General features: G+C 45.4%; 1 protein-coding gene across 1 annotated transcript; it reads right to left on the bottom strand.

Moving 5' to 3' along the window:
- Positions 1–1,050: 1,050 nt before the first annotated feature.
- LOC112107721 (lysophosphatidic acid receptor 3) lies at positions 1,051–20,076 on the bottom strand. The gene is made up of 2 exons (XM_029912377.1): positions 19,341–20,076; positions 1,051–1,493 (listed from the first exon to the last, which is right to left on the bottom strand). Exons 1-2 carry the CDS (start codon positions 20,074–20,076, stop codon positions 1,162–1,164), a joined length of 1,068 nt encoding a protein of 355 aa, XP_029768237.1. The 3' UTR covers positions 1,051–1,161.
- Positions 20,077–20,676: the final 600 nt, after the last annotated feature.

Raw genomic sequence — 20,676 nt, 5'->3', positions numbered from 1 at the left:
AGGCCGAAGGGGCTTCAAAAGTTGGGCTCCCAAACACTGAGACATGCAAAAATTAGGGACCATTTCTGAAATAGTTGCCCTAGAACTTTAAATATGTCCCTGATCTAAACACAATCCACAGGTAATACAGCCACTTTTAAAAACACAAAGAATGGAAGTTATTCCACACATTAAATTTGATTAGTCACTAATAACAAATTCTTATTTTTAATCTAAGTCTTCATTGTCTGCAGTCTCATGGCCTCTCCCCCAAGATCCTCAGCTCTAAATCAGAGGATTAAATGTGGTCCAGTCTGATTTTTATACAGTGTATGAGAGATCCATTCATATTCTGGCTTGTATCGTTCCAACACACCTGGCTTTTAAAAAAAAAAACCCAGCAAAAATATAAATTCATTCATATTAAACAGGCTTTGTTCATGGCGTTTTTGTTGTAAAAATTTGAAACTGACATCTATTTTCAGCCACATTTCCCACCCAATAATGTCCAGAATTCACATGTGCATGTGATCTTGCCCATTGGCCCAGAAGGTGGGAAAAGGACTTATTACTTCCAGCTAGCGCAATCACTCCTGCTACTCAAGTAGTAGTGGCTTGTGCTTTTGGTAGTGTTCTACCCCTGCCGACAACCCATGGTGGGGACAGTTGCACATGCACACCATGGGTTGCTATTATAGACTTGCCCTTGACTGCCAAGTTGCTGGCGTTAACTTGTTTTAAGGGCGTATAGAATTATTTGTGCTGAAGTGGGGGAAGGGGTATGTATGAACTAGTATATACATTTTGTAAACAGAGGCAGCAAACAGGGCACATTTCTGGCCTACCAGCCCCAAAAGTGTCCTGCAGGTGTCTAGCAAGGAGAGTTCCATTATATTGTTTGTATTTTGTTTCCATGCATAGAAACTCTCTCTCAACAAGTTTATTCCTCTTATAGGGAAAACAATCTCATGTACTTGGGGGGGGGGAAAAAAAAAAAAAAAGCACAGAAAGTTTTTTTCTTCAATACAATGTATTTTCCCTTTGGGTAATTATTTACAAGGACTTCACGTAACACTGAGGAGTTTGGGCTTTGGAACAGAGTGAACATATTCAATGATCTCCTGTTACAAGCCACTCCCCTCCTACCCCATATCTCTTAGGAAAAGTATATCCCAGGTTAGCTCATGAGTTTCCTTTGCCACTGATAGTCCCTTGAATAATGCTGTCTTCAATATATTGACCGGTAGTATCTGTGCTCCTGCTGAGCACTGTTGAAGGAATCCTTGAAGATCGTCTCTCCTGGCTTTTATCATCAGAAGAGCAGCACATGATCCGTCTCATGGTGTTGGACATTTCATCATCTTTGTAAGAGTAAATGACTGGATTCATGACAGAGTTGAGCAAGGCCAGGAGAAGGAACCATCTTTTCACATGCTGAACCCCACAATGAGTGCAGTTCAGACCATCAAGCAGCAGAACCACCAACCCAGGGGTCCAACAGACAACAAATGCACCTAGAGAAAGAAAAAAAGAAAAAGGGGTTCAGACTTGAATAAATCCTGGCTTTGGGCACACACGTATTTTTTCCCCTCCAAGAGCATCAGATTCATTAAGAACAATATACACAAAATTGTACAGGGAAAAACAACAACAAAAATTACGTCTATTAATTTCCCCGGAAAGCACTTAAAATGTAAGAGCTTAGCATTTGAAAGATTACAGAGAGCATGAACTGGGATGCTAAGAGTCCATTGCCTCTTACAACAGGCAGTGAACGGCCCTTACAACACTAATTTGGCCACTCTGACTAGAAGACACAAATGGGGCAAAGAATTCTTTGGCACAATACAACTGAGTTGATGCAACTGGTGCTTTGGCAGGTAGAAGGAACTCCTCTATTAATCGCATCTCTACTCTGTATGCTGGAGGGAAAGAGACTGCCATGCTACACCCCAAAGAGACGGCAAATCTACTGCCTGTTAAACAGACTACAGCTGATTGTGTTTGCAAAGTATGCTGCTAATTTCATCCAATAGGAAAGCACGTACTTTAAATATGTGCAGGTTCAAAATGGCCCAGCTACCCCAGGCTGCAGTGCTCACTGTGGTGTAAGCAGTATTGAACCCCAGAACTTTTTTGGTACCCTGCCACACCATTCCATACTGGGAACTGTCTCTCCTCTCTCTTCACAGCCCACTCTATGATCTTGTCTATGGGTGCCAAGGCTACGGGCATATTTCCCTGCAGGATGAGGTGCATGCCAAGTACCTCCCTCATCTCCCTACCTATCCTTCTCCACAGGGCTCAGCACACTGAGGTAGAGGGACCAGGGAGCAACTGAGCCAAGAGGGAGTTAGGGAGGAGATTTTGAGAAAGGGATCCTGGGGGTTGAGTGGAGAGATGAGGGTTGTGAGGGGAGGAATTAAGATCTAATGCGGGGGAAGGGGAAAAAACCAGAAGAGATAGAAGAGATAAAGGGAGGTGAGAAATGGGCTGGCCAGGAGACAAAGGTCACCAGAAAGAGGACAAATCAGGAGTAGCAGAAGAAGAAATGCAGCTAGATCCCAACATGGGGGGGAGGGAAGAGAGAGAGGGAGGAAGGACAAGAGAGGGAATGGGAAATTATATGAGAAAAGGGGGGAGGAGGAGAGTTATTTTATTGAAGAGAAAAAGGCAACAAAAGGAAGTGAATGACAGAGAGCTCGTGCCAGGCATCTCCTCGGCAGCCAAAGTGATGGGACTGAGCGAGGAGTGAAGAAACCACACACCCACACCCAATGCAATGGCCACCCGTCCTCTACACAAATATGCAAAGCCAGTACAGGGGGGAGACACTACACAGAAAGGAGGAGAAAAGAAGAAAAGTGGAAACATCCAGGAAGGATGAAAATGGGAGAGAAAGAGAAATTAAGATGTAAGACTTATTTACAGCCCTACATGTTACTGCTATCCTTGTCAGAAGGGGCAGGGGGAAAAAAAAAATCACACTTCCACAGGAGAAGGTGCAAGAGGAGAAGAATCTTCAGAGTGATTGTGGCATCAAACCAGCGATCTCCCTCCACCCCAACATGCACACTGCCAGCTTGTCATTCTTTGCTTTCAAGCCCAAGGAAAAGCAGCCATGTGTACCATAATACTAACCTAGCACAAGCCACAATTGCTGCCTGACTTGCAAAAATAGAAAATTACAACTCTGCACAAGTCACTTTGTGGATGACACAGTAAGGAAACTCTGCTTATGTATAAAGATATGGTTTCCCTTTTTTGGGCTTTAAAAATCAGCAAACAAATAAGAACACTTTTAGCATTTATGCACGTCCCTGTTGAAATGCTCTCTGGATGGTCTTGGTATCCATTCAACAGCTTTGATATTAAAAAGGAGTCACCTTCATTTTCAGAATACTGCTAGTTTTCCTACATACAAACTGTGGGTGATGGGGTGGACTAAGCCCAAAGGCCCCCTGCTGGAGGCCTCAGAGTTCTGGCACACCTCAGGGTTCTGCCACACCCATCCCAGGAAAGGAGCAGTAGAGAGGTCCTCCAAGCAGGCTAGAGTGGCTGCAGGGCAGGAGTCAGCAACGTATCCATACACGGACACAACTGTCCATGGTAAAAAATTTGAGGTCTGTGGGGGCGCTCACCTCAGGCAGCTCCCTGTCCCTGCTGTTGCTGGCGGAGGCGCGGCCAGGCGGCTCTGCAGGCACCCTGCCTCCATCCCCTAGCCCCGAGTGCTGACGCCACGACTCCCAGCCCACTGGCCGGGAACTGCAGCCAATGGGAACTGCGGGAGGTGGCGCCTGAAGATGGAGGCAGCATGCCTGCAGAGCTGCCTGGCCGCACGCGCCTCCGCCAGCAACAGCAGGGACGGGGAGCCGCCCAAGATGAGCGTCCCTGCAAGCGGCTCCCCATCCCTGCTGTTGCTGGTGGAGGCGCAGCCAGGCGGCTCTGCACGCTGCCTCCGTCCCCCCTCCCTGAGCGCTGACTCCTGAGCTCCCAGCCCATTGGCTGGGAACCACAGTCAATGGGAGCTGCGGGGGCGGACAGGGCAGTGCGCAGAGCCGCCTGGCCGCGCTTCCGCATAGGAGCCAAAACATGCTGCTGCTTCCGTGAGCTGCTTGAGGTAAGCGCTGGATGGAGCCTGCACACACATACACCCTGCATCCCACTCTCCTGCCCCAGCCCTGATCCCCCTCCCGCCCTCCAACCCCTTGGTCCCAGCCCGGAGCAACCTCCTACACCCCAAACCCCTCATCCCCAGCCTCACCTCAGAGCCTGCACCCCTAGCTGGAGCCCTCACATACCCCCACACCCCAACCCCCTGCTCCAGCCTGGAGCCCCCTCCTGCACCCTGAACCCCTCATTTCTGGCCCCACCCCATAACCTGCATCCCCACCCCAGAGCCCCAACCACCTCCCACAGCCCAACCCTCTGCCTTACCCCAGAGCCCCCTCCTGCTTCCCGCCAATGTCTTTCACTAAGTCCGGTAATTTTGTCAAGTGTCCATCGTGCAACATGGGTCACCCTGCTGCAGGAAAAGCAGCCAATCAGGGCCCAGGAGGGCCATCTAAAAGGAGCTGCAGAACAGAGCAGTAGTTAGTTGCTACTTGGAGCTGGAGACGAAAGGACTGCATGCCTGGCTGGAAGAGCAGGAGGACCACAGGCAGTCTTCTGGCAGGGACCAGGGAGCAAGAGGCTTCTGGCTGGCTGCTAGGACTGAGCCAAAGACAGTTTGCTCCCTTGGTCTCTGCTAGCAATGGAGGAGCTCTTGGATGGCTACTAACTGAGAAGGGAGTGAGCCCGGAAAGGGCCACAGGAAGATAGTGTCTCCAGGGAGGAAGCCCTGGGGATATGGCCCCATACCAAGGCCAGGACTACTTAAAGACTCAGCTCAGAGAGGGCTAGAGAAACACCACCAGAGGGGTACTGAGATAAACCCTGGTGGACTGTATACCCCAGAAGGGGTTTGTTCTGGTTCACATGCAGATAGTGTGTGTGTGGCTCAGTCAGAGGGCTGAGTCACTAAAAACCCACCTGAGAACCACCGAAAGGGGTCTCCAGACCTAAAGAACGCAGACACACCCAACCAGAAGGGGGCACTCGTGAGAGGTGGGTGCCAATCCCGTTACACTGTGTAAGTACAACACTGAGGACGTAGTGCACAATTCATATCAAAGAACTGGGAAATGCAAGAGTTATGATTCTAACAGTAACATCAAAATACTGCATTGTACATACAATACACACACACTCCCAACAAGCTACACAAAGAAGTACATGGCCTGATTTCAGAAATGATAAGCAGCCATCGCTCCCATTGTTTTTAAGGGAAACTGAGATTGCTCAGCACCTCTCAAGAGCAGGCAGGAAGAACAAAGAAATGAATTCGAAAGCTTTAATAAGTGTTACAATTTATGAAAAAACATGCACGAGGTAAAAATGTTGTAATAGTTGTTAGGAGACTGCAAAATACTTCCTAAACTGTCCTTCCACTAGAAACCACTTCCTAAAGTAAGGAAAGAAAATTCACCCACCAGATTTATATTCCTTTTTGGATAACATACCATGGAATGGAAAGATTAAAGGCTGGAGCTTTCATAAAAGATGCATTTAACTCTACTGTAGCTTGAGTCTGGATTTTTGTGTCCCTAAATACCAATTTTATAGGTTAATTTTGAATTAGTGGTCAGTAGCAGTTATTTGTGAATTCTGATGCGAGAGGGTTATGAGTAGATCTCTACGCAGGGTGTTCAGAGCTGTAGCTCAAAACATCAATTCTGGTAATCAACTTTGCAGCATGGATTATGGTTCAGAACCAGAACATTGCATAAATAGAGGTTTATTGCACTGAGTCTTACCCAAAGCCCACTGATGTCAATGGAAAGCCCCCTTTGACTTCAATGGGCATTAGAATAGGCCCCAATTAGGAAGAGACCACACTCTACATTGACATCAACTGTCATTGAATATTTCTGGGCCTCTAGGGTCTCAGTGCAACTTTTTATTAAACATCAGGGGCTAAGGGGCTAACTCTCCAGCTCCTTGCAAAGAAATAGTTTAGCGTGTGAACCATCTCTGCATACAAGTAAAAAAAGGGGAAGCAGTTTACCACATTATTTATTCTTTACCACACTGCAGGACCCCATCCTGCTTCCATTGACGTCAATGGGAGCAGGAGCAGGCCCCAAATTAGTGTATAAATGTGTTTTTTTAAAAGTGTCAGCTAGTAATTTTTTGCAGACTAAACATATGACAAACTCTAGGAAATACATCTACTTGCACAAACAACATTGTAAAGAGTGTAATGGCAACCACTGGACATCAAAAAAACGTCCTTTGCAGAAATTTCTCTAGTATCTGTGTGATGTACAACTTCCCCAATGGAAAGTTGGAACTCCAGACATTTAGGCAAGGTCTAAACTGTGAGCTAGGGGTGTGATTACCCTGCCCACATTCGTGCTAACTCTCATAGCATGAGTATAAATAGCAGCGTAGCTACAGAAGCTATGCCAAGTATGTACCCATCAGTTTCAGCCAGGTTCGTACTTGGCATGCCTAAGCCAGTGTCTCTGCTGCCCATACTACCATAGCCACACTGCTGTTTATACTTGCACTAGCTTGATGATAGCCATGTGCATGCAAGAAGCGGAATCACACCCCTAGCTCATAGTGTAGATATAGCCTTACACAGCTAATGAAATAAAGGCTGTAGTGCCGTACACGGTCAGGAACACCATTACAATTACTGGGCAGCTCTTTCAAGGGATTGTCTTACTTTGGATCCGCTGCCACCAAAATACATTTAATCATGTGTACAAACAAGGTTAGTGTCACACCCTATCCTTAACATTGCACACACAATGGGTTATGGTCCAAACTTGTTTCTTTTCTAGGATCTGCCTCTATTTTTACCTTATGCAACAAAGCTTTCAGGCAGACTGTACTTAAACTGCAGCCGTGGCTCCCTATTAATTTGTCTGTTCCTAGGATTTTCACCCTGCAGGATCTCTTGTTATTCACTCTAGGTCTGCCAAGGCTGAATCCCCACTCTGTCACTTCAAGTGCAGAAGGTGGGGGCCCGCAAGGATTTTAAAAATTAATACTTGTCACTCCAGGATTGTATTAAACTCCCAAGGTTACAGCTTCTCTCTGACCTTGCCTTGGTAAACGCTTCCACCACCAAATGCAAAAAAAACCCTTTGAACCCAGGAAGGAGCACTTGGGAATTCCTCCCTGTGGGGTACCCTCAAGCCCTTTCACCCACCCTCCGGGGAAGAGCTGAGAAAGAAAACAAAGGAGATTAGCTGTGGCTATCAGCTAATCAAACAACATGCACAAACCTCTTAGGACACTAAAAATCCAATCCTGTTCTTAAAAAAAGTAAATTTTATTAAAAACAAAAAGGGAAAAAATACATCTGGAACTTAGGCTTTTTGCTTGATCTTAAAAGAAACAATTACAAAAATTAAGCACCCAAAATAGCTTTCTTGGGGGTTCAGCTTAAAGGTTACAAGCAAACAAAAGCATCTGGGGTTAACAAAGAGGAGATCCACAAGCCAAAATAAGAAATAAACCTGATAGTGTCTAACTAAACATTCCCTACACAAATTATTTCTTCTAGGTATGGAAAATACTTACACAGCAAACCTTACACAGCACTTTTGCCTATAGCATTGCTGCTCCGTGTCCCTGCAACCCAGAGCACAACAGAGAAAGGGAAAGTTTCTTTCCCCCTTTTTTAAAGTTCTAGCCTTCCCATTGGCTCTTTTGGTCAGGTGCCCACTTCCTTTTCTTTACTGGGGGACTTTTAACCCTTTACAGGTAAAGCAAGCAGAGAACAGCTACCAAGAGAGATTTTACAGCTAACTGGCTGGTTGGGTGTCCATAAAAGGGAGCTACCCCCCGCTTCATTTATCACAAGGTCTAATATGCCTCAGAGAAACTTTCAGCTTTTCATACTTTTTAGTAGGACTTAAGAGAGCCAGCTGGTCTGGATGGCAGGGTGAGTTAGAAGAATAGCTCTGCATCTCACATAGGATATGCAAGACTAGGGCCATGTCTACACTTACTGGGAATCGACGTTGCTGTGATCGATGCAGTGGGGTTGATTTAGTGGATCTAGCTCTCCGGTTGACTCTGGAACTCCACCAAAACTAGAAGATTAAGGTAGGTCGAAGAGAGAGTGTCTCCCGTCGATGCAGCGGAGCGTAGACACCGCAGTAAGTCCACCTAACCTATATCGACTCCAGATACGTTATTCACATAGCTGGAGTAGCATATCTTAGGTTGACTTACCCCAGTAGTGTAGACCAGGCCAAACACCTGGTCACAATGTGCCATTAATTGTGCTCCCAGGTCAATTTGTGGATTTTCCACTAAGCCTACAGTGAGTTTCCTTTATATTGTGCCATTAATTGTGCTACCAGGTCAATTTGGGGATTTTCCACTAAGCCTACAGTGAGTTTCCTGTATATTGCATCACTTCAGTTGGACTGAATTCCTATACATCTGGAAGATCTGCATTTTTTATGCTTCTGCTGTGCCCTGCCATAAAGCTCTCCATATACTAGCACGGCCTTTCAGGACCTATGTTTAGGGCAAGGAAAAGGTGATAGCTTTTTAAACAACTGCCTTAACCAGATGTACACTTTTGGTTAAAATGGTAGAAGTTATAAATTTAAATTCTAAATGTATTAGATTGAAAACCCTGAACCTCAAAAGTAATGAATGTTTCTGCTGAAATACTGGTAAACTAGGATGAACACTGCGTGCATTCGCCTGAACAAACTGAAAATCATGTATAGACTTGCATGGCAGTCATGCCCTTTCCTTTCAACATATGTATGTTTAGCTGGGATGATGCCACAAAATGAATCAGTGCGAGATTAAGCCTTTTTCACAGACCTTCCATCTTCCAGTCTACATAAACCAGGCACTTTTCAAAGCTCGGTAGGTCTGAGATAGAATCATGTCAGCTGCTCCTATCAAACTCCCTGTACCGTACATCACCACTGAACAGATCAGCCTCAGTCACCTCCAGGGCTGGCTCCAGGCACCAGTGAAGGAACCAGGTGCCTGGGGCAGCCAATAGAAAGGGGGGGCACTCCGTTCGTTGTTGGGGCGGCACGTCCGGGGCAGCGGCGGTGGCACTTCGGCGGCAGCTCAATCGGCCCGCTTCTGTCTTTTGCGGCAATTCGGCGGCGGATCCTTCACTCACGGTCTTCCTCTTTGGCGGCACTTCGGCGGTAGTTCAATTGGGGTTTTTATTTTATTTTTTTTCGCCACTTGGGGTGGCAAAAAAGCTGGAGCCGGTCCTGGTCACGTCAAATTATACCCAGTAATATTCCTCTTTCACAAGAGATAGGGTCAATTGAAAAAAAAAAAAAAAAATCTAGTGCCTTGAAGCTTTACAAATCTGGGCTCTCACATGAAACCCAAACACACACACACACACACTGAAAACAGTCGTACAATGTGTGACTCAGATGAAAAATGAATCTTTAAATTAACCATTAAACAGTAAGCAGCTATAATCAAATGTCATAAAAATACAACTTCTTCACAAGGCCTGACAAAATATTGTTTCCTCTTAAATGAAAAACAAGAGCCATGTCCTGCTATTGATATACACATAGAGGGTGCAATGACCCTCTTGGCCAGGACCCAGGCACCGATCTGAGCTGCAGAGTGAAACTGCTCGCTGGAGAAAAGAACTGGAGTTGCCTACATGGAGTGTCTGCCTGTGTGGAAGATGTGAATGTAGCCCAACAGTCCTGTCTTTAAAGGACAAGTCTGTCTGCCCACGTCCATCTGCCTGTGGGGTTTGGTCAGGCTGAGGGACACCAGCCTGCGCTGAAGTAGGAGTACAGATTAGGTGTCTAACTGAGCTGGGAGAGGAGCAGGAACTGGGATGTGGAGGGAAGCGCTTTTCCCATAAGCAGGGAGAGGGATTTTCACCATAGGATAGGGACAAGTGCTGATGGCCAAGTGTCAGAGTGGGGGCTGCGGGAAAAGAGTTCTGAGTAGTGGAAGCAACGGGACAGGAAGGAAACAGGGTGGGAGGGTTTTGGGAAGGGGGAGTTTGATGCCTTGAGGGAGAAGGGCCTGCTGGTCAGACTACTGTGGATCCAGCAGCCACACAGCCAGTTCAAAGCCCAACCTATTATAATTTACACTGCAGGATCCATCCCACAGAACTCAACACAAAAAGGACAGCAGAGGCCACCTTATTCCACAGCCCAGAGAAGGGGAAGCAGAGAACTGAGACCGAGGCAGGAGAGGGAGACCAGAGTGCCAATGGCACACATGACATTGTTACTCCCGGGGCAATTCTGCGCCACTGCGCAATGCAGAATTTTGCAGAAATTAACATTGTGCGTGCAGAACTTCTTTTCCCCCACAGAAATGGGCTGCAGTGCTGCTGGCCACCACTAGGGGCCGCTGGACCCAGCAGAGCCCAGCTCACACATAGAAAATACTGCCGGGGGGAGAGGGAGGGAGTTAAAGGGTTCCTGACAGCTGCATTTCCCAGCACACCGTGAGGGAAGGAGAGGACGGTGCACAGGAAACTCCGTGCAAGCCTGGGACCGAGCATCAGGCTGTTTCTTCCTCTGGATCCCTGGGCTCCGGGGGATTGAGTGTATTAGCTGGGAGGGCCCTGCATGTGGGCTCGGGGGGATGGAGAGATTGTGGGTGTCTGGCCCCCCCAGCAGGGCTCGGGGAGAGGGCAGAGAAACAGGAACTGGGTTGTCGTAACTCTCTACTCTGGGTTGTCTTTAACTCTCCACTCCTGGGGGACATTTTTTGTGTGTCTGTATTGTTACAGACATACTTGCTGACAGGTATTTTGAAATAAATTACCAAAATAATTGAAACTGGTGTGATTATGCAGTGTTATTTTGACAAATAAAATTTGCAGAATTTAAAAATACACCTCTACCCCGATATAACACAACCTGATATAACACGAATTCGGATATAACGCGGTAAAGCAGTGCTCCGGGGGGCTGGGGCTGCGCACTCCGGTGGATCAAAGCAAGTTCGATATAACGCGGTTTCACCTATAACGCGGTAAGATTTTTTGGCTCCCGAGGACAGCTTTATATCGGGGTAGAGGTGTAGTGTGCACAGAATTTTTAATTTTTTGCCACAGAATGTCCTCAGGAGTAACACGACCACAAGCCATCTTCCCTCTGCATATCTTCTGCTCTCTGGTACTCTTCTACGCAGAAGAGCTGAGCTGACCAGCAGGATTTCACCGCAGGCGATACTGACAGCTGCTTATTATGCTTCCTCCTGCAGCAAAGCGTGTCTGAGATATCACAGCTAGCAGCACTGTGATGTCACACGTGCAGCACTATGGTTTCGCTGAGGGGTCAAATAGAGCAGGGGGCCTGTGAGTGGAAATCAGTGTTTAAAAACACAAGCAACTTTGTAAATGGCAAGCAGAGTAAGCAAAGAAATCAGAAAACATGAAAGTTAAGAGGGGTTTATTATATCTAAGTCAAATATGCCTGAAGTTTCTCCAGCAGAAGAGTCCTTAATTAATAAGAAATCCACTCTCCTTATTTTGCCAAACAATCTTGGCTTAGAGCTTGATCCTGCTCACACTCAAATCAATGGCAGTTCTGCCATTGGCTTCAGGCTGAGCTGGACCAAGCCATTATACTCCATCTAGTTCAAGTAATTTATACCAGCAAACACAAAACGTAGCATGCTAGGAATTATCTGTTTTTTGTTAGGTAATGCAACACTCTGTAAAGAATGCAAAGACGTGCAGTAGAGCCTTAGCCAGAACAATTAGTTTTATGGAGTTGATACATATAATGTAATTATTATAAACAGTGCTTGCTCGAACCACTTCTAGTTAAGGCTGTGTCAGGCACTCTTTCTATTTCAGAATATCTTCAAGGATTTAAGCACATGGCATTAAAAATAACTCCCCTGGGCTAAAATCAGCACTAAGCATGGTGACGTGTTGGTTCCACAATGTACAAAATAGCAATATTTAAACTATTAGTTTGGTAGATTATTTTGCACCTGAAAAAAAAAAAAAACAGGAAAGAAGTTAGTGATTTAGTTTCCAATACTTTTTGCACAGCACATTTAAAAAATAGCCTGCCTGGTCATGACTGCATGTTTTAGAGCATCCTAAAAAATTCTTTCCAAGATAGTTCACAACAAATAGCTTTTTAAGCTAAAATTTTAATTGCTGATTTGAAGGGGTATTTCACCATGCAGTATGATATGCTCACTACAACATGCTGATGTATATTTCCTATGACATCAGTTGGGGCTGATGGTGCACCCAATGAAGTTAATGCCCAACTTGCTGTGTATTTCAATGGGAACAGGATCTGTTTTACTTAAGTGATTAGTGAAGCAAACTGTGAATGACACTCTTTACAATTATTGTGTAGCCTTTCTGAAATTTCAGGAATAGTTCTGTGCTGGATCAGACAAATATGATCCACCGTTGTGTCATCGTTACAGTTCAAACGGACAGCAGTAGGACCATATCTTATGAGTGATCTTAGCTACAGAAAATTAAGGCCATATACTCACTGCCTTCCCTCCCCCACCCCAATGCTTTTTTGTGCTAGAAACAGGGCCGGCTCCAGGCACCAGTGAAGGAAGTTTGGGGCAGCCAATGGAAAGGGACGGCACGTCCGGGTCTTCGGTGGCGGGTCCCTCTCTTCCTCTTTGAGCTGCCGCCGAAGTGCCGCCGAAGAGGAAGAGAGGGAGCGAAAGACCCACCGACGAATTGCCACCGAAGAATGAAGTGGCACGACTGAGCCGCCGCCGAAGTGCTGCCGATCGGCTTTCTCTTGCCCCCCCGCTTCGCCGCTTGGGGCGGCAAAAAAGCTGGAGCCGGCCCTGGCTTGAAACAAAGTGGCTGGTGCTCTCCCCATTCCCAGAGAGGGCACATTTGAAAGCATCCTAAAAAATTATTTCCAAGCCAGTCCATAAAATTGTAACTTATGAAGTTATTCGTTAATTGCTGATGTGAAAGAGTGTTTCACTGTGCAGTACAATTTGCTCTGTGTTTTAAAGAAAAGGTGAGATGCTAAAACAATCAATGGGACGTGACAGAAACAGGAGAAGATTCACCCTGACACAAAAAAAACAGAAATGTAAACACATTTTATATGTCCCTTTTTTCTGGGCCTTGGGCCTGATCCTGCAGGGTGCACGTCTACCTAATTACCTATTTTATATGGTTGTCACCACAGTATATGAGCATCTCACACCATTAATGGATTTTTATCCTCATAAAACCCCCGAGGTTTGTTAACACTACGGAGGTGGAATTGAGGTACCGGGTAGATGAAGTGATTTACCCAGTGTCGCACAGGAAGCATGTGGTAGAGACAGTTATTGAACCTAGATCTCCTGAGTCCCAGTCCAGTCCCCTATTCACTTCAAATTATGATCTCCTTTGGCAGCAATCTGTACCGGGACCCCTGCCCAGTGCCAGCTGACGACTGGTGGTGGGAGGGCAACTGTGCCCCTTCTCCCAAGTCTTGTATCAAGCAATCAGTCTGAGCTATGAAGAATCTGGCCCTATATTTTTTGCTGTGTACTACACAGCAGACAGGAAGCATCAAAACCTAAGAGTCATAATTTCAGGATTAAGCACATACTGATGTATTTTGTTTTTGTGATGTCAAGAGAATATTAATATAAATGACAAGCCTTTTTAGTGCGTGTTTATTTGTGTGTGGCTTCCCAGAATGAAATGTGCAACTATGGCTTGGGCAGAAAGGTTTGGAGAATTGCTTATGAGGAGTGTTTTTTAAAAGCAGCACTTATTTACAGTCTACTGCACAATTAAGCATCTAGTCAAGATCATGTTTGGCACATGTTTGAAAATCTTGCAATGGCAATTTTCTCCTTCCAAATGGGAGGGTTTTCTAAGTTGAGCTTCATTTCATAAACGTCCCACAGAAAACAAGAGAGAAAAGACTTCACGCTGCTCCCTCAAAAACAGTCCCATGGACTTTCATCGAAGCAGGATTGGATCCAGCATTTCACGCCATCTCTCCCAACATCATGTAACGTGAAAGAGACATGGGAAAGTAACAGAGGAAAAAATGGTCTAACAATGAACGAGTGAGTCTTTGAAAAAACATGAACTTTCACATCAATAAGACATTATTCTTTGCTTTAACCACTAGTCCATGCGCGTCCTGACAAAGCCCTGTGTTGATAGGCTTACTTAGAGTTTCTAAAGCACTTTGATGTCCTTTGATGGGAAGTGCTGTACACAGAAGTGCTAAATATTATTTTGTCATTTTCGCCATGATCACCAGGTGAATTTGCCTAAAAATGCCAAGACAAATCAGTAGCCAAGTGACTCCTGCAGGTACTGTGAGCTGCACAGTGTGATCCCTACACCCTTGTGGTTCTTAGTGCTGGATCAGAGTGTTAGGGTGTTACTTTGGGAGTTCAGTGTGTAAAGAAAGAAGAAGCATTCCTGATGGTTTTTACCCCAACATGTATAGAGAAGACTTGGATTACAAGGATGACAAAAGATTACAATGGTTCAGGAATTTTCAGATGGATACAAGGGAAGTTAAACATTTAAATCTTAACTTCTTTTCTAATCTGACATGGTTTTATAGATAAATATTGCTTGATTTTTGGTTAAACATTAAACAGATAAAGTGAGCTGCAGGGCATAAGGGTGGAATCAGAGGATTCTTTATTTTGCAGTCATTCATTCTCAAATATCTAAATTCTTCCCCTCTATTTATCTTAAAGGCTGGCTACCCCCATCTGCATGCCTATTCCTAGAAAGGACAGCAGTTTGTATCTGCAGCTTACAGTGATGCCGTTTTCTACCCAGCCAAGGAGATGACAATAAAAGGAGCCCGCTGCTTGCAACACAGGGTGTTTAAAGCTAAATGCAATACCTTCGTGTCGCATGCGATCTCTCGCAGGCCGGAAAAAAAGCAGCACAGACCCGTCTAGAGCTTCACTGAGACAACAATGCAGTTTTCCCCACTCCCTTTCAAACCAGTGGTTCAGTTCATTTAGACCTCTTGTATTTTTTTAAACTGATGTTACCCATCTGAGTAAGTGGGGAAAATATATTAAAAGTGACTGTGAGCAGATGCTGAGTAGTTTCTGGTGAAAAAGATCTTCCTCTGAAGAGTTACTATGCGTGTGCATAACATTAAGAGGTTGAAAGCTTTGTCGCCATGCCATTTATAGCCCTGTGTTATGATTTTTCAAAGCCCAAACACAAATCATCAACACATTATTAGGACGGCAACAGTGTATTAATTACTGATTAACCTAAACTAGGAAGGGATGAATTAATTTTAACAACAGGTTTGGAGCAATATAATATTTGCCACAGATGACAAAAGCACTGTATTCTAGAAATTCCCTTGAAGGACTAGTGGTAGATCTGAAAATCAGGTGTTATTTAGGTATAATTCCATATATGCATAATCCATGATATTTACAAAATGGTCCTTTAACACTACAACCTTCCACTTGTGCTTCCACTAGGACCAGAGATGCTAGCACAAATCAGACTGCCAGACTCTGTAAACAATGCCCTTGGGCACAGCCTAAGAAAGATAACTGTTCTTAGTTTGTAAACTTCTTGTGCTGGAGACACACGCCTCCTCCATAGCATTGCTATCTGAGAATTATATAGTACAGACAGAAACTGTCTTCTTTACAACAAAGCTATTCCTTCTTAATAGCTGCTACAAGACAAATGCACTAAATACCATTATATGTGCAGGATGGTTATGAAAGAAGCTAGTCATTGTTGGACAGATAAGATATATCTCTACCAGTTGCTAAAGCAGGATGCTCAGGGTCATCTTGTTTTCCTTAGCATTCTTAAGCGCTTACTGCAAAGCTTGTATCTGCAACTTTTAAAATCCTGGGAGCAGATTTATATTTGAAAACTGAGGAGTCCAGTTAAACAAAACATAAATCTGGCTTTTGCACTGCTACAGCCACTGCAGAATCATGGAACCACCTCCCACGCCCCTCAAGCCTCAAAACCAAATGTTCCTGTGCTGTCTTTTATGGCATCTGAGCTGGACAAAGTCTTTACTAAGTCAGCCCCAAAGAAACGGAAAGCCTTATTCATAGATTTTTAAGTCTAGAAGAGACCATTAGATCACCTACTCTGACCTCCTATATAATACAGGCCACAGAATTTCCTCCAGTTACTCCTGCATTGATCCCCATAACTTTCATTTGACTAAAGCATATCTTCCAGGAGGCATCCAGTCTGAATCTGAAGTCTTCAAGAAGATAAAGAATCTACCACTTCCCTCCATAGTTTCTTCTAATGGTTAATCACCCTCACTGTTAAAAATTTGTGCCTTATTTCTGATTTGAATTTATCTGGCTTTAACTGACAGCTTCTTATCAGCTGGTTATGATTTAATTACTGGTGAATATAAGATGACTGAGCTATTAAAACAGAATGTATATTTTCAATATCCTTTTAGAAAAACAATTGTTGATTAAGTGACACAGAAACTGGATGATACAGGGGATTCATAATGAAATTCTGAGGCTTTTTGTTTCTGGGTCACTAGATAAAATCTGGCCCCAGTCTGTAGGAACTAAAAGTTGTTAAAAATTGATGGGGTTAGTGGAGTATTTGAAATGAGTTAGAGATCTCAGACTGGATTCCCCACTCTGCGAAGGCCACTTTGCATTGTGTAAGGAGATAACTAGCAATCTCAGCCAGTGGAAAGCTGCAGAAAGTGATTCCACCGCCTGCACCAACTGCAATCTTCCTTCCCCAGTGGAAAAAGGGTTGCATTAGGGGCGGGAGAGCTGAGCTGTATCCTCCACTGGGTACAAGATCACCTCAGCACAGCACCTGTGCAGCCCAGACTGCGATGGGATGGGCAGCCCTGACTCCAAGAACTGCAACTGGCTCCCTACAATGCCCCCAGACCCCTTCACTCCCTCCATTCGCAGCTTCTCCTACCACTTCCTAATTATACTGCGAAAGCACCATCACCACTGAAGCTGTTTGGCCCCTGAACAGGGAAATTACAGAGGCAGAGATCCCAATGGGCAGAGTCTCTTTTTCTCATCCCCAGAAATGGAACAGGGTCCAGGTACATTGGTGGGATGAGGGGTGCTGATAATACCAGCACCCTCTGTCAGTCCCTTGTGGCCAAGTGGATGCAGTGTCGCCAACTCTCCTGATTTCTCCATGTATCCAGCTAGAGCTGGAGTCGTCTCGCCAGGATGCCAGCAGCTCCAGCACTCCTGTGAATTTCAACCCTGCCTAGGGGGAGGAACCCACTCTGATTGGCTGCCTTCACCACTTGCCCGGGGATGAGCAACCAATGAGGGCTACTGTTGGAGGTATGCAGAGTTCTCCTCTCCTACCGCTCAAGAACTGAATGGAGTTCTGGGATAGAAGAAGGGAGACACCAGTCTCACAGGAGGGGAAGGGGAAGCAGAGAGAGATGAGCAGCTCAGGGCAGCCCTGCTCCATCCTCTGTCCCTGTGAACAGTGGGTCAGTCAGCTCTGTTCCTCCCTCCCCGCAACACCCAGCTTGGGAAGGGGGAGAAGGTGGTGCAGCACCCCCATCACACCCCAGGGGGGGTGGTGAAGAACCTCACAAGCTTCAGGAGAAGAACTGGTGTGGGAACTGGGCAAATGTGGGGCCAGGTGGAAGGGTGGACAGGCAGATGTAGGGGGTGAAAGCACCTGCAGCGGAGGCTAAAATCACCTTAACCAGACACCCTGTGAAACCAGAAGTCCTCAATCAGACAGCAGTGCAACCACCAAAAAAATAAAAAAGCAAATACTGTATTGCCTCAGGGCTTCAACCACGGGGGGGTTCGGGCTGCAGCCAGAGGGTGGGGGGGGGTCCAGGGCTCTGGGCAGAAGGGCAGCTCAGGTCTTCTGACCCTCAGGAGTACCAGGGCTCAGGGGTTTAGACTGGGGGGCAGCACCGGGGCTCAGGGCTTCAGCCCTGTGGCTCTGTTCCCGGCTTCAGCCCGACGGGGGGTGCCGGGGCTTGGGGCTTTAGCTACAAGGGGAGCACTGGTTTCAGCCCCAGCACTCTCTCCGTAACTGAAGCCCCAAGCCCCGCCCCCAGTTGAAACCAGGAGAGGAGCCACAGGGCTGAAGCCCCAATCCCTGGTGCCCCACATGGGGCAGAAGCTGGGACTGGAGCCGCAGGGCTGAAGACCCAATCCCTGGTGCCCACATGGGGCAGAAGCTGGGACTGGAGCCGTAGGGCTGAAGCCCCAGCGCTCCCCCGCAGGTCTAAAGTGCCAAGCCCCAGTTCTCCCTGGCAGCCCCTAGGATCAGTACCCCCCCCCCCCCCCGCCCAGAGTCCCGCAGCCCCAGCTTCTCCGTGGCTGAAGTCTGTAACGTCTTTTTCAGAGTTCCAGACCATTTCAGAGTTACAGACAATAGAACAATACACCCATAATAGGAGTATTGTAATATTTGGTGCCCTGTGCAATGTTGCAAACTTTCATTATCTATTTAAAGTGTTAAGAGAAAGAAAATAAAGTGCCCATCCAGGACTCTAGATGACTATAACAGTATCATTAAAATACAGCATAAAACCCAGCAGCTTTCCCAAAAAGGGAACAACCAATCAGCAAACATCCCCTCAACATGCACTCCAGCACGAGCCCTGATCACAACTCCCCCTCTCCAAAAGCTTGAGCAAGAAGATGGGCCAACCTGTGTGTCCGGAAAGTCAGCAAAACTGAACTTTTACAGATTAACAGTGGGGAAATTAATCCCAGATTGAGCACCCCACATTGACAGCTCTCTCTCTGATATGGAGGGAAGTTCCAGTTGAAACACCTCTGTGGGCTATAACTGTAGCAATATGGCACAGTGAGATAGGCAGGTCTCAAGCAATTTTAGAGTTTCATTGGTCAAATCCTATACCTACAGGTTAAATACCCACAAAACTTACTCTCTGGCTGGGATTTTCAAATTCAATGTGATTTAGGCTCCTAACTCCCTTAGACTCCTTTGCAACTCCCAGTTTTTATTATTTTAATCCAGACAAATGCGCTGGTAAAGTTGCTGTGAATTTTGTCAAACCTTCTCCTTCCAGAGACCTTTCTGAATTTTTTTTTAAACTACAGGGAAAAAAAACACACACATACATTTTGTAGCATTCTGCCTACAACCAAACTGTCTAACCAGCTACCAGATGAGTAGACATTTGGTCTACAACTTGATTGACCCTATGCTTCGTAATTTTTCATGGTGTGACATCTTCTATCACCTAAGTGGGCAAGCAAGCACTGGCATGTCAATATCCAAGAGATTTTAAGTTATTTTTGACAGGCACGTGGATCCTTATAGATAATTTTCAATATTGTCTTACCTAAGACGGTCATGACTGTCTTCATAAGCTTCATTGGTGTCCTCCTACGGCTGATGGATCCACTAGTGTGTGGAGATAAGACATTAGTTTTCCTCTGGACGTACATGTAGATTCTTAGGTAAACCACCACCATAATGAAGAAAACAACTAGATTGGAGACAGTCCAGAATATCAGATAACTTCTGCTATAAATAGGAGCCAGGGAAGAACAGGTTGAGATATTGCAAAGGCAGTTCCAACCCAAAGTAGGCACAGCCCCCATAAAAATAGCAATGGCCCAAATCAATAAAATTAAAAAAGTGACTCTTTTCTTTGTGAGGTTACTGTGAACCCTCATCCGCACTACTGACATGTGTCGCTCAACAGCTATCACAAATAAATTAGCCAGAGAAGCTGTCAGGCTTGTGTCCAGAAGCCCCTGACGCAAAAACCATCGGTTAACAGTTAGCGTTTTGGACACAGGGCCAGTGTTGAACATCAAGTATACATAGGCAATGCCAGCAAAAAAGTCTGCAGCAGCTAGATTGGCTAGCAGATAGTAGAAGGGGAAATGAAATCTTTTGTTTTTGACCACAGCTGCTATGACCAGTGAATTTGAAATAAAAATAAACAGGCAGAAGAAGGTCCCAAAACATAAAACAATAACAAGGTTTGTCCCTGACCACTCATCTACTGTGTCAGTGTTGCTCATGTTATAAAAAAAGTCCATACGTTTATCATAGTGGCATTCGTTCATCCTGGATCAGGGCCTTACATCCTAGGGGGGGGAAAAAAACATGAATTAGATTTCATACCTTGTCTTTGCTTGAAGCACTGTGCTGCAAATACTTTGAGTTTAAATGTTCCCAGAGAATAATTTTCACATCAGGTAGAACTAGTGCAAAAAGAAATGCTGCCTGAAGGAAAAACTGCTCTAATATAGTCTCTCTGATTAGGCCCCAATTAAAAAAAATTAATCACATGCTTAACTTGATCTTGATGTCAAATGGGACTTGAGCAGAAGCTTAAAGTTAAGCAAGTGCTAAAGTGCTTTGCCGAATCAGGGACTTAAACATTAACTAGTTAACGCTTTTGCAGATGATGAAGCTGAAGCTCAGAGTTTTAGTGATTTGCTTGAAAATACATGGAGAGCCAAAAACAGAACCCTGATCTTCTTACTCCCAGTCCTGTGTTTGAACCACAAGCCCATCATTTCTCCCAATACCCAGCTAAGACAGCAAAACACAGAAATCCTACATCTTTTCCAGTTTACTAACCTAGCAACATAAAACTTTTACTTGTGAAGTATTTTCCTGTTTCTGAAGCATGTTAATAGATATAATATGTAAATATACAC

Source organism: Terrapene carolina, unplaced genomic scaffold (assembly GCF_002925995.2).
Source record: "Terrapene carolina triunguis isolate 2854851 unplaced genomic scaffold, T_m_triunguis-2.0 Scaffold210, whole genome shotgun sequence".
NCBI classification, from domain to species: Eukaryota; Metazoa; Chordata; order Testudines; family Emydidae; genus Terrapene; species Terrapene triunguis.
The sequence above is the reverse complement of the archived record's forward strand: the minus strand, read 5'-3'. Positions and strand labels throughout refer to the sequence as shown.

Coding starts and splice junctions, on each gene's coding strand:
- LOC112107721 (XM_029912377.1), bottom strand. CDS start 20,076: ATGAACGAATGCCACTATGATAAACGTATGGACTTTTTTTATAACATG. Junction 1,494..19,340: donor GACAGTCATGACCGTCTTAG/GTAAGACAATAT, acceptor TTCTTTCTCTAG/GTGCATTTGTTGTCTGTTGG.